The sequence below is a fragment of the Vulpes vulpes genome, chromosome 2 (assembly GCF_048418805.1).
Source record: "Vulpes vulpes isolate BD-2025 chromosome 2, VulVul3, whole genome shotgun sequence".
Classification (NCBI taxonomy): domain Eukaryota; kingdom Metazoa; phylum Chordata; class Mammalia; order Carnivora; family Canidae; genus Vulpes; species Vulpes vulpes.
In genome coordinates this window covers 22,483,316-22,496,929 of record NC_132781.1, presented here as the reverse complement: position 1 = coordinate 22,496,929, position 13,614 = coordinate 22,483,316, and the positions used below count along the sequence as shown (strand labels likewise).

The following is a 13,614-nucleotide window of genomic DNA, read 5'->3' as shown; positions in this document are numbered from 1 at the left end:
TTTTCATAGTGTACAGTGACCTAATTTTTTTCCTGTTCTTGGCCAACAAAACTTTTACATGTTAACAATTACACTTCATAAACTTCATTTTTAAATATTCACAATGTCAATTTTTAAGAGCTATTTTTAAGCCCCAATAATTAAAGAATTTAAAAGCATAGTTTTCCATAAAAGAAAACACCTGAGGGATTATTTATAATGGCCATTTTAAAGTTTCCATATCCATACTAAACACATACTGTTCATTGACTTGTTTGGCATTCTATCTAAAAGGAAAAAATTTATATGGGCCACGGCAGTTAGAAAGATTGTAAGCACACCCATGTACAAACTGAGGATCCAGGATCACAAAATTGCACTCAATTATACTGCGGGGGGTGTCTGCCACCTGTATCTTGTGTTCCAGAATATTTAATAAAATTTAAATGACTTCATATACTCCAGACTTAGAGTTGCCAAAGATCAAGGTTCATTGACAACAGAAGATCCTTTTATTTTTATGAAAAAAAAAAAAAGCCTATGCTATTCATAATATGTATCAAATTAACGTTTTCATTAGGTGTCAGTATCTCATTAAGGGAATGAATAGGTTTTGCACAAATTCTGATCTTCAAAATATCACCACCTTCCCCAATTTGAAATGCAGCTGCCATTTTCAAGGTTTTACAAACACTTGTTGAAAAGACCATTGAGAAGTTTACAACTGTAGTGTGAAATTTTAGTTTTCCTAAGTAAGTATCTACTGGAAAGTTTCTGAGAAGTTAGGATAGTTTCATGACTTTAAAAATTAATTCACATGAAACTTTTTAATTGAGCCTGATTTTTGCTTTGGGTAAAGAAGGATCATTAGAAGACAGAGTTCCAAGGGAACCACCAGTGCCAACCACTTAAAAATATTTACCTTTCCCATATGACAGCATTTACTCTTACAAGAAAAAAAGAAAAACTTTCACATTTTATTCTAAATAAGTCACTCAGATTAGCATAATTCCAACGGACACTTGAGGCCATGGATGAAAAAAGCATCCAAAAAGATCAGTGACTCCAACCTAGGTCTGCTGCCATTTCAGGGATGCCCCTTAAGTACTCTTCCTCTGCATACTTCTAGTCGACCCCTCATGTCTGACAACCCCTAAGACACAAAATTGAGGAGAAGTTATCACTTCTCAAAGTTAGGTGGGGGCTGGAAGAGGGCAATATAAAGAGACGTATGAGAACCAACACCCATTGCCTTCTGAAATTCCTCTTATTTACTCTTGACAAAAGAAATAAATAGAAGCAAAACTGAGATTCAGAAAGAACTCTCCCTGCTGCGTGCACTGGTTGAGCTTTTCAAAGACCCTTTAGAAAAGAAGCGGGCTGGAGGCTCACCTTCCATCTCGCCGGCGGGTTGGGCTGGGTTGGAGCTGCGCTCTGGCTACCCGGCCGCTCCACGTGCTCCTGCCGTCGCCGGGACGCAGCGCGCAGCTGGCGGGAGATTCCCGGCGCGGGGACTCCCCGGGATCCGGCCGCCGCGTCGGCGCAGATTGAAAGGGGCAGGAGCCGGCGACCGGCCGGTGCGCGGGGTTACAGCGGCGCTGGCTGGCGGCGGCTTTAAAGCACGATCGTCGCGGAGCGCCCGAGGTTCCGCACCTCCAACCCCCTTTTGAATGTGAAACCCAAGAACCAGATAGGATAGAAATGGCGCATCAGTAAATTGTCCCAGTGTCTATCTAATAAGGATAATAGGTGGGAGAGTAATACGGTGGGAGGAGGGGAAATCTGGATCGTTTTCTTACAAGTTTAAGTTCAAAGAGGTTTGTCTTAAATTTAACAAGATCTGGAACTTTTGGTCTAGATTAGGGGATGATAGCCATGAATACCGTCAAAGAGAACTCACTTCCTTCGAAGTATTATATTTTTCCTCCTCTGGGTTTTTATTTTCACATGATAATTCCTGGTTCACGTTTTCAGAAAATTCTAAAACAGCTCAAAAGAATTTGGGCACTTTTATCAATTTAACTTTTTCATTTCGGGAAGCAAAAATTCTCTACTTTTGTTTTTCCTTCTGAGAGCTACTTGCCACCACTCACAAAATACTATGCACATAGTACAATTTACATGTTTGTTTTCTACTCTCCGCCTTCTAAATGGGATCTGAGCTTACAAAAATACATATACATACATATAATGTATCAGAAAAGTAAGTAAAGAGAATTAAGGTGTGTGTGTGATAAGATAGTTAATTAACAAAGATGTTACTGCACAGAAACATACCAGTCAACATCTTTCCCTAACATCCTTCCCGCTTTTAGAGGTAAAAGCATAAGTTTGACTGTAGGAAAAGGAAAGAGGAAGTGCCTATATAACATTTTTTCAAAAGCAGAATTTTTCTTTACATTGAAGTCCAAGGGACATTGTTCTGGTGAATCCTTATAAAGGATTCAAATATAAAATCCTTATAAAGATATTGTGTTGAATTGGACAACATGTGAATGATTCTCAAAAAGGCAACTTCCAACCTTGTTAGAAAATTATATTGTTACTGTATAAAAATATATTTCAGGCTTGAGGTTGGGGGATGTGCATCAGCAGAAACCCCACACTTACAAGTTAAAGTGTACATGTTGTGATTTTATGAATTTTAGTTTATTTTTAATATGCCTTGGTATAGAAGGTCAACATACATATATATGTGTGTGTATGTGTGTGTGTGTGTGTGGTGGGTGATTTTTTTTTTAATGAGTAAATAAACACATTGGCTTTGTTTTAAGATTATGACACCATGGTAGTATCTTGGTAGATTGCATGGGTTGGAGTTCCACAGGATGATATCAATTTTGGAGAAATACTCTAAACACCAGGTCTAATTATAGTATTGAAAGGGGAAATTTGTTGTTTGTTAGTTTCTAAAAGCAAAAATAGCACATCAAAAGTAGCAGAAGAGGAACTGTAAAATTTCACAGGGATGGTTTAAGGATGAATAGTTATTTGGTTATTAAAAGGATGTAAAAACTGTTATTATACTTAAGCAGTGGGACGTGTTACTACTCTATAAGTAATTAGTTCAAAATGGAGAATTTCAGACTCCAGAGAATGGTACTTAAGGGAATAGATAAAAAGTAGATGGATGAAATAATTTATGTAGCTACTCCACCGTTAAGGAGGTGGAGCATAAATCCCCACTCCTTAAATATGGGCTTCCTATAGTGACTTCCTTCCAAAGAATACAGTATAAAAGGGACGGAAAGAGTAATTTTCAAGTAGAGAAACCTGACAAACACTACCTTAGCCAGGTGATCAGCGTAACATCAACAGTGATAAAATGTGTTGATAGTATGTACCCTTAATGTGATATAATGGGTATGGCACTTTATAGTCTTCCACCCCAAAATCTATAGCCTTAGTATAATAAGAGAAAACATCAGTCAAATTTTAATAGAGAGGCATTCTACAAAGTATCTAACCAGTTAAAGTCAAGTAATGTCATCAAAATTGTCATTAACTTTCAAGGTTATCAAAAACAAGAAATGTCTGAGAAACTGTCACAGCCAAGAAGAACCTAAGGAGACCTGAGGACTTAATGTAGTGTGGGAATCTGGATGAGATTCTGGAACATGAAAAGGACATTAAGTAAAAATTAAGAAATCTAAATAAAATGTATACCTGACATTTGACAGTAATGTATCAACTCTGGTTCATTAATTTTGAGAAATGTACTAATGTTAGATGTCAAGAGTAGGGAAAACTAGGTGGAAGTGCACAAGAACTCTGTACTCACACTTTTTCTGTAGATCTAAAATGGTTCTACGATTAAAAGTTTATTTTAAAAGAATGCACGAGTCCTTTCAACAAATAGCTACTACTTATTTGGTTAAGTCTCTTCTCACACTATTCAAAGTTTATTACATGGGATTTATAAGGATCTATTAGGATTTATAATGTACTTTGACTAAAGCTGGAATGGCGAACTGCTAGGGAATTAAAGATAATGCCTAAATTTGTCTTCATTATCACTCCCTCAAGAAGGAAGGGAACAGTTGAGACTAAACCATGAATCTAGACACAGTAACTGCCATTGGGTGGATCTGACTCACCGAATCACATCTCATGGTTTAAGCTATGTAGGTATAATTAACAGTGACTAAAAATGAAATTACTGACAAAGGTTGCTCCTGGACTATCTGAGATAGTCCAAGTACTGACTTGGCTCAAAGGAAATAAAACTGAAAACTCTTGATCTCACCCAAAATAATCATTCTGCACCCTGTCTGAACCTTGGTCTCTTTACCCATCAGCCTACTCAAAACCACCCCAGAGGGTGTCCCGCTGGTAAGAAATAGACAACAAACAGGCCACTAAACTGGTATCCAAGAAGGAACCATGAGCTCTGTGATCTTGACTCATCTACCATCCATCCCTACGGGAAAAGCAGACTTGGCAGATCTTGCCTTTCAGCTGGGCCCGTTTTCTTTTTTCTTTTTTAAAAGATTTTATTTATTCATGAGAGACAGAGAGAGAGAGAGAGAGAGGCAGAGACATAGGCAGAGGGAGAAGCGGGCTTCTTGTGGGGAGCCTGATGTGGGACTTGATTCCAGGCTCAGGACCACGACCTCAGCCAAAAAAGCAGAGGCTCAACCATTGAGCCACCCATCTGCCCCTTGATTGGGCCCATTTTCAAAAGCAAGTTTAGTTCACAACCCTAGGTAAATTTGCATGGGGGTCTCCCAACACCCTTCGATATTTGATGTGAAAAATAGAGGTGAGGGCAGCCCAGGTGGCTCAGCGGTTTAGAGCCGCCCTCAGTCCAGGCCGGGATCCTGGAGACCAGGGACCAAGTCCCACGTCGGGCTCCCTGCATGGAGCCTGCTTCTCCCTCTGCCTGTGTCTCTGCCTCTCTCTGTGTGTCTCTCATGAATAAATAAATAAAATCTTAAAAAAAAAAAAAAAAAAAAAAAGAAAGAAAGAAAAGAAAGGTGAAATGTTCCTCTAGTGTGGGAAGGGCTGGAAACGCCTTCTTGGCACATGAGTGGTTCTTCGTTTTGGGGGGGAGGGGTACAAAATGCGGCTAGGTAAAAATAGGGTGGAAGAGTTTGGAAAAGATGCCACACACAACTTCAGGCAGAATTCATGAGGAGCAAGGAACGGGAAATTCGCACAAGCTCTTTGCTTCCTACTAGGAGGAAATTCTCACATGCGTCTCCCTCCCTCCGATTCTAATGTAACTGCATCCTTATTCGCCTTACCCCATCGTCCCACTTGGGATCCAGTGTTCCTCTGGTGGATCGCTTCAGCTTCCAGAAAAGGAAGTAACTGAAACGCGAAGGCTTGGCTTCTTTAACATTACCCGTTCCTTAACTTGGGAAGGGGCGTGGCTACTCAGAGAGCTCGGTCACACAGAGCGCGGGAAAATGGTGCCAGGCGCGAGGCGCTCACACGAGGGTAGTCGCGTGCGCACGCGGGGTTGAGGCGTTCGCCTCCCACGCTCGGGCCCAGCATGCGCCCACTCCCTCCTGCGCACGCGCGCGCGCACGCGCGTGAGAGGCCCCAGAGCGCGCATGCGCTCTCCTGCGCGTCCGCTCCCACTGTAGCTAGGGACCGGTAGGGGAGCTGACCCCGGCGGTTTGCTCCGCTCTGTGGAGGAGAGATGGGGAGGCGCTGGGCCTGGGCTGAGGTAGGAAGGAGCCCGCCCCTCGACGCCTCCCTCGACGCTAGCCCCTGAGCCGTGATGCGAGCGTGGGTCCTACTCTCCGCGGTGCTCTGGTACCTCACTGGAGGTGGGGCTCCTCCCTCTGCCCCCCTCTCCCCTGTCCCCCACCCTCAGTCTGGCCCCTCTTCCCAGTCCTGCCCGTTCCGCTTCACTTTGCCCTGCCCCACTCTGAGCTCCCACTCTTCTTCTACCTAAAGTCACTGGTTTCTTTCTTCCACAGTTGGATGGCAGCGTTCTTCTGAACGCACCGGGAAAGGCTTCATTTATGGCAGACCCGGACACCCAGGTACTGAGGACCTCTTCACCTGAAGAGTCTATCAGAAGAGCCTGGTGTGCAGTGGACCTACTAAAGGCTCTTCCAGCGGAGGGAAAGGGAGAGAAAGTTCATTGAACGTCCACCTGGTGCTTGGCACTCGCGTCATTTCATCCTTACAGCGATGCCTGAGTGTGTATCATCTGGCCTAAAGCCACGCAGCTCGGATTCATTCCAAGATTTTCTCGATGCCACCTCACTGCCAGGCGTCTCCGCTGCTTTGCAACCTGCGAGGCCCACTCAGAGTCATTTCCAGGGCTGCAAGTCCCTCTATTTGGAGCTCCTACAGTCCTTTTTTTCTTTCCGAAAGATTTTATTTATTTATTCACGAGAGATACAGAGAGAGAGGCAGAGACATAGGCAGAGGGAGAAGCAGGCTCCCCGCGGGGAGCCTGATGTAGGACTCGATCCCGGGATCCCGGAACGGGATCATGCAAGGCAGCTGTTCAACCAATGAGCCACCCAGCAGTCCCTCCTACACCTCCTTTAAGGCTCAGCTCCAATGTCCTTTATCACTGTGATGACTCTTTCCCACACTCTCCGAGGAAAATTAGTCACGTAGCTGACTTTTAGATAATTTGGGGCCAGTTCACGGCATTTGTCTTATTTTGGGATCTCTCCGTGTTTGGAGCCCCTCTTTTCTCCAACACCCAAATTGTGGTTTGGTGTCTTCTTTTAAGGTTTAGGACCTGGCATTCAGTAGACTTTCTTTTCTTTTTTAAGATTTTATTTATTCATGAGAGAGGCAGAGACAGGCAGAAGGAGAAGCAGGCTGCTTGCCTTGAGCCTGATGTTGGACTCTATCCCAGGACCCTGGGATCACGCCCCGAGCCAAAGCAGACACTAAACCACTGAGCCACCCACGCATCCCTCAGTAGACTTTCAAATCAATATCTTGTGGGACTGCATTGGTTCTAAGTAGAGTTTTGCTGCCTCTACTAGATTTGAAACAGAATAGGTAATTACAGAAAACCTCTCTAGTATGCCCCCATATAAGTTTAATTATTGTCCCCCAAAGAGGGCATTTGTAGATAAATATCAAGTTCCTTTTAGGGATGACAATGATCATCTTGAGAATAGTTTCACAACCAATTTCAAATCATTTTCTGACCTGTAAATTGATTCCACTAACCCTTCAAAAAATTGTGATTTAAGTGAGTTCTGAATCTGTGCATTAAGATGAACCAAATATATCATGTACATTTTTATAATAAAACTATAATATCACAAAAAAGAATATGGACTATCAGTCTAGAGTTTTAAAAACTTAAGAAGGAATTTATGTTAGCATTCTCAATGTTATAATCATACGCGGATTTTCAAAATACTGAAATTCAAAAAGAACTAATCAGTGTGTCTTTGGGGCCAAAATGTTAGGAACTATATTTCTTAATTTAATTTTGCTTTATATTATTTTATTTTGTCATAGTGAAAATATATGTAAAATTACATCACAATAGCCCAATCCTTGCCTGTATGGATTTTAGACGTGCTAAAAAAGAAACAGTGGACCCCACCTACTTATGGATTGGGCCTAATGAAAAGCCATTAACAGGTAATTTATTTGATCTAGTATCTTCTTTTTAAATGATGGGGACTTTTTTTTTAAAGAGAAAAGCACTGTCACTTATTGGATTGAACAAACTGAAATTTAATTTCAACTGCAGTTTCACTTGCTCCATATTTAGATATAACAAATCATATCTTCATCTGTGCTTTATTTTCTCTTTATGAAAAAACTGAAGCAGTAATTTTTGTATCCTACTTCCCAGAGCTATATTAGTTCAAAAGTTTTTATAAAACCTAAAAATTATCTTTATAGCATCTATGTTGGAGATAAAGTATTGAATATGTAATTCTTCATGATGTTAGAAGAGTGTCTTGGAATATTAGCATTATTAATTTCTGTCTTATGTGAGGAAATTGTGTAGTATGACAGAGCAGTGTGATCTCATTTACTAAATTATCAACATAAACCAATTGAAATTAAAGGCCAAGAAATGAGCTAAAGTAAACCAAAAAATATATACCTATATATATATATATGTATATTTTAAGATTTTATTTATTTACGCATGAGAGACACACACACAGAGAGAGGCAGAGACACAGGCAGAAGGAGAAGCAGGCTCCATGCAGGGAGCCCAATGTGGGACTCGATCCCGGGTCTCCAGATCACGCCCTGGGCGGAAGGCAGCACTAAATTGCTGAGCAACCCGGGCTGCCCCCAAAATATATTTTAAAACTGTACTTATGTGGTTTTCCAGAGAGTAATAACAGAATTAAGATTTTTTTGAATTCTTGAGGTTAAATAGTCCATTTTTTCATTTTTGTATTCATTTGTAACCCCAAGTTTACTAAATAATATTTGAATTGTTATATGTTAAATAACTAATTTACTATTTCTGTTTAGTAAATGATCGAATAAATATAACTAAAACAGGAAAGCTGAAGGTGAAAGATTTTCTGGAGGCTTTGTCTGGACTTTACACGTGTACTCTTTCTTATAAGACTGTCAGAGCAGAAACCCAAGAAGAAAGTATAGTAAAGCAAAGATATGACTTTCTGATCTTTGGTAAGAATATGGGCACATTTTAACTTACACATTTAGCTTGGATAAGAATTAAGTGAATGGTCTCTTCATTTAGTGAAAATGAGTCTGTTGTATATAATCATCATGACTTGCGGAGTATTTTAGCATATTTGACCACACAAACTCTTAAATTGACATCTGGATAGTGTGTGTCCTAAATAATCCTCTTTCAGCCTCCTGCTTTCTACCATCTAGGTGTGCATGCACAATCTACTTTATCACAATTTGCCAGGTAATTTAAAACTGATGTTTAATTCTATAAAAGCAAATTGATAATCCTTTTCACTGGCCTATGTTGACAACAGTGACACTTTCTGCAAATTAAGACATTTCTCCATCTTATTTTTTTTTTGATACTGTTAACTTATCTATACATTCAGCCATTTCTTCTCTTGTACTGAGTAGATAACATACCAGATGAAAACAACCTTTTTTCATTAAATTTACTAGTTTTGTGTATTTTTTGAGGACAAACTGATAAAACATTTTATTAGATAAGTTTCTATGTTGATTTGCAAGATTAATGTGATTTAATATTACATGTTATTTGCAAATTGTTTGGTAGAGGAAATTAATGGTAAGCACAATTGTTTTTATTCTCATCTTTTTCTTAAAGCCTATCGGGAACCTGATTATTCATATCAGATGGCTGTACGTTTTACCACAAAGTCTTGTGAAGGAAGATATAATGACCTGCTTTTTAGAGTGCTGAAGAAAATCTTGGATAATTTAATCTCTGATTTGTCATGCCATATCATAGAACCATCATATAAATGCCATTTTGTTAAAATTCCAAAACATGGCCTCCTACATGAGCTATTTATAGCTTTTCAAGGTAAGAAAAAAAATTTAACACTTCTTTAATTTGAGATGTCTTGCAAATAGTAGGCATTACAATATTTGTTAAGCACTAAAGTGTACTGTTGATTCTAGCCTGGTTAAGGTTTAAAAATGAACAATTAATTATTTACCTTAACAGTAATATATTGTTGCTTATCTTTTATTTTTTATTCATTTTATTTTTTAAAATAGGGTCCAAACCCAATGTGGGGCTTGAATTCACAACCCTGAGATCAAGAGTTGCATGCTCTATAGACTGAGCCAATCAGGCACCCCAATATTGTTACTCATCTTTTAGAAGTTGATATCATTTTATACATACTATGCAGCTAATATTTAATTTATAAATTCTTATAAAATTTAATTTGTATTTTTTAGAAGAACTTAATAAAAGGGCGGAACAAAACCAAATTGATTTCCATTAATTTTAAAGCCTTGTAGTTACTTTGATTAGCCCCCAGATGGAGTGAAATCATAATGTATAAATTATTCAAATTGTACACTTTATTACTAGGATTAGATAGTTTAAACACATGCTTGCATGCATACTGAATTCAGCATTTAAAGCTTTATTGGAATGTTTGGAATTTTTTAGAATTCTTTTGTGAAGATATCATTTTTTTCCTCTCCAGTCAATCCTTTTGCACCAGGGTGGAAAGGTGCATGCAAGGATTCTGTTGATTGTGAAGATACCACTAATCATAATATCCTCCAGGTGAGAATTTCAACGTAGGGGGAAAGTATTTGAATAGTTAGGAAAGCTATGTAAAAATTTTTGTAAATATTTCATTTTATTAATTTAAAAGTTTCTTCAAAAATCGATTTTTCCATGTTGTATTTATTAATAATAGGCATTCTAGCAAATAGATTTAAATTATTATTTTAAAAAATGTGAAGCATTATTGATTTTTGTTTCAGTTTTTTAAGCAGAGATTGTGAGAGTCTTGCCTATTTCAAGATGTTTTGTTTTGGAATAATACACTTAGAATAATACATAGCTCCCCAGGTTAATAGTACGTATTTTTTCTCTGATGGAAGAATGGATCCCTGGTTTTTGTTTCTCAAGTGGTAACTAAGCAGCAACTTGAAGAACAGCCCCACAATCATGTAATCCTAGGTTAAACCAGTAGTTCTTCCAAAATTGTATCTATGTTGGTCATAATAGTTGCTTTCCCCTCTGCCATTCTCAGAGGCTAAGGACATAGTCTAAAAAATTACTCTCCTGATCTAATCCTGAGCCCATACCCTTAATATTGTGCATGGCTTATGGAAAGCATTCAGTTAATATTAGTTATTATTAAGCTCTGTTTTCAGGGACACCTGGGTGGCTTAGTGGTTGAGCATATACCTTTGGCTCAGGACATGATCCTAAGGTCCGGGGATCGAGTTCTGCATCAGGCTCCCCACAGGGAGCCTGCTTCTCCCTCTTCCTATGTCTCTGCCTCTCTCTGTCTCTCATGAATAAATAAATAAAATCTTTAAAAATAAATAAATAAATAAAGCCTGTGTTCAAAAAAATAAAATAAAATTTACATCATTGGTTTCTAATACTGATTAGAGAACAGTTTTGGTTTCTATTTTGTTTGGCTCTTTGGAATTAGAAATAATGAACTCTCATGGAGTAGACATGCTGCAAATAATTTAAACCTCAATTTAATTTTTCTTAAATATTGTACATATGAACTGACAATTGAATAAGGTCAAGGCTAGATTAATTTTAGTATTAACACAACTTTTTAGGAATTCATCTGTTGGATATAGCATGACATGCTTATACTATGTTTCATTGCCTCTGATACAGGGGGATAAATTTGGTTCACAGTTTAGTAATTGTACTTCTTTCTGGTATTTTAAAATCTTAGGCAAGAGATCGGATAGAAGAATTTTTCCGGAGCCAAGCATACATTTACTACCACGACTTTAATAAAACTATACCTGCTATGCACTTTGTGGACCACAGTTTTCAAGTAGTACGTTTGGATAGCTGTCGTCCAGGCTTTGGAAAAAATGATGGTCTACACAGTAATTGCGCTAGCTGTTGCGGTAATTATAAAATATAACTATCTAAATATTTAGGTTATGTAGTCAGAAGAATAGATGAATAATTACCTTAGGATTATTGAATATAGTGGTTCTTTCACAAAATGTTCTATTTAGTTAAAGGGAAGTAAAAATTCAAAGTCTAAATTTCTAAGTATCGTTATGTATATTAATTCTTCCTAATGCATTCTTCTGTGTTATAAAACATTTCCATAGTGTTCTGAGTTAAGCTGCTATGCTATGAAGGAAAACAACAGAATGGTCCTACCTAGGAAACAGAATTGGAAATAGAAAGTAGAAAATTAGAAATAGGAACTCATAAGTGGGGCACTGCAGAAGATACTGTAAAATGCTGATTTTAAAGGGAAAAATAGGATCCTAACTTTCTCCTACCTTTAAGATCATGAAATTACAATGTTTCAAACTCATAAATAATCTTCCACAACTTAATTGGTGAACATTACTCAGTATAATAAAGGTATAGAAACACTGTGATACTGAAAGCAGATTTATATTACTGGTATAAAATACCTCTAACTGAAATGATGGTAATCTACTCCGTGTTTTTTCCTCTGCAGTGGTTTGTAGTCCTGGGACTTTTAGTCCTGATGTTGATGTTACTTGTCAGAACTGCGTTTCCGTCCGTATTTATGGAGCTAAATCTTGTGCATAAACTTCAAACAAAAATTGTAATATGAAGACTAGAGGTGAAAGTATGTTCCTTGCTTGTGGAGGTGGGGAACATAAGATAATTTGTTCACATCCCGGAGCATCAAAGATCCATTAAGTAAGATCAGTAAGACCAAAACATTGGAAAACATACATTTTAGAAACTTTAAAAAATAGTTGACTTGGCATTTCTAAGAAGGAATTTAATATCTCCAGTGTACAAAGGAAAGTATTAGCGGATGTTTTTCAATGAAATATGTTTTGCTGTTTAGAAACTGAATCTGTTGCTCTGTACTTAAGACTATATTAAGGTCAAGAAGAGTAGCAAAGGATAACATAATAAAAACTTTATACTTTCTATATATTAATTTGTTTGAAATCACTCTGATATGATATAAAGGCATGTATATTACCTTTGTAATTAGAACCAAAAAACTTATTTCCTTTGGTCCCTTTGCTTTTAGTTTGTTTTTAAAATAATTTGTTTTGAAAATACAGTTTCAGATTTATAGATAACTGAGCAGATATTAAATAGAGTTCTATATACCTACTCCAGCTCATGTCCCTCCCCCTTCCCCAATTTCCCCTACTGTTAACCTCTTGCATCAGTGTGATACATTTGTTACAATTAATGAACCAACATTGATACTATTATTAACTATAGTTCATAGTTTACATTAAGGTTCATTCTTTGTATTATACAGTTCTATGGGTTTTGACAAATGCATAGTACCTTGTGTTTACCATTACAGTTTCATACAGAATAGTTGCACCACCCTAAAAATCCCCTGTGCTTTACCTATTCATCTTGCTCTTGCTCCAGAACTCTTGACACGACTGACTTTTTTATTGTCTCTATAGTTCTGCCTTTGCTAAAATGTCATGTACTTGGAATTATGCAGTATGTAGGCTTTTCAGGCTGGCTTCTTTCACTTAGCAACATGCATTTAAGGTTCCTACATGTCTTTTTTGTGACTTGATTATTTTTTATTGCTGAACAATATCTCATTGTATGGATGTATGAAGGACATACAATGGAAGGTTGCTTCCAGTTTTTGGAGATTATGAATAAAGCTGCTGTAAACATTTGTGTGCAGGTTTTTGTGTGGACTTAAGTTTTCAACTCAATTGCACAAATACCCTAGGAACATGATAGCTAGATTGTATGGTAAGATTATGTTTAGTTTTATAAGAAACTGCCAAACCATCTCCCAAATTAATTTACCATTTTTCATTCTCACCAGCAATGAGTATGTTCTTGATGCTTCTCATCCTCACCAACTTTTGGTATTTTCAGTTGTTCGGATTTTGCCATTCTAATAGGTATATAGTAATATTTCATTGTTGTTTTAATCTGAAATTCTCTAATTACATCTGATGCTGAGCATCTATTCATATTCTTATTTTGTATATCTTCTTTGGTTAGATGTCTATTCAGATCTTTGTTCTTTTTTTTTTTTTTTTTTTTGG

The 13,614-nt window shown here is 37.7% G+C and overlaps 2 protein-coding genes across 3 annotated transcripts in view; one reads left to right on the top strand and one right to left on the bottom strand.

The window, feature by feature from the left end:
- The window catches only part of IKZF3 (IKAROS family zinc finger 3), a 90,637-nt gene extending 88,973 nt beyond the window's left edge, over positions 1-1,664 (bottom strand). The window contains exon 1 of the mRNA XM_072747320.1: positions 1,372-1,664. Within this exon, the coding sequence (XP_072603421.1) occupies positions 1,372-1,378 (7 nt within the window). The 5' untranslated portion in view covers positions 1,379-1,664. The remainder of the gene's footprint in view (positions 1-1,371) is intronic.
- A 3,902-nt stretch (positions 1,665-5,566) lies between these two features.
- Positions 5,567-13,232, top strand: ZPBP2 (zona pellucida binding protein 2). Of its 2 annotated transcripts, XM_025996217.2 has the most exons (8): positions 5,606-5,756; positions 5,910-5,975; positions 7,432-7,557; positions 8,416-8,577; positions 9,212-9,430; positions 10,068-10,150; positions 11,298-11,478; positions 12,054-13,232. In XM_025996217.2, the coding sequence occupies exons 1-8, from the start codon at positions 5,708-5,710 to the stop codon at positions 12,146-12,148; spliced, it is 981 nt and encodes a 326-aa protein (XP_025852002.1). In that variant the 5' UTR covers positions 5,606-5,707; the 3' UTR covers positions 12,149-13,232. The 2 variants fall into 2 exon arrangements, with proteins under 2 accessions (XP_072598949.1, XP_025852002.1); XM_072742848.1 differs by lacking the exon at positions 8,416-8,577 and having other exon boundaries at positions 5,567-5,756.
- The last annotated feature ends 382 nt before the right edge of the window (positions 13,233-13,614 follow it).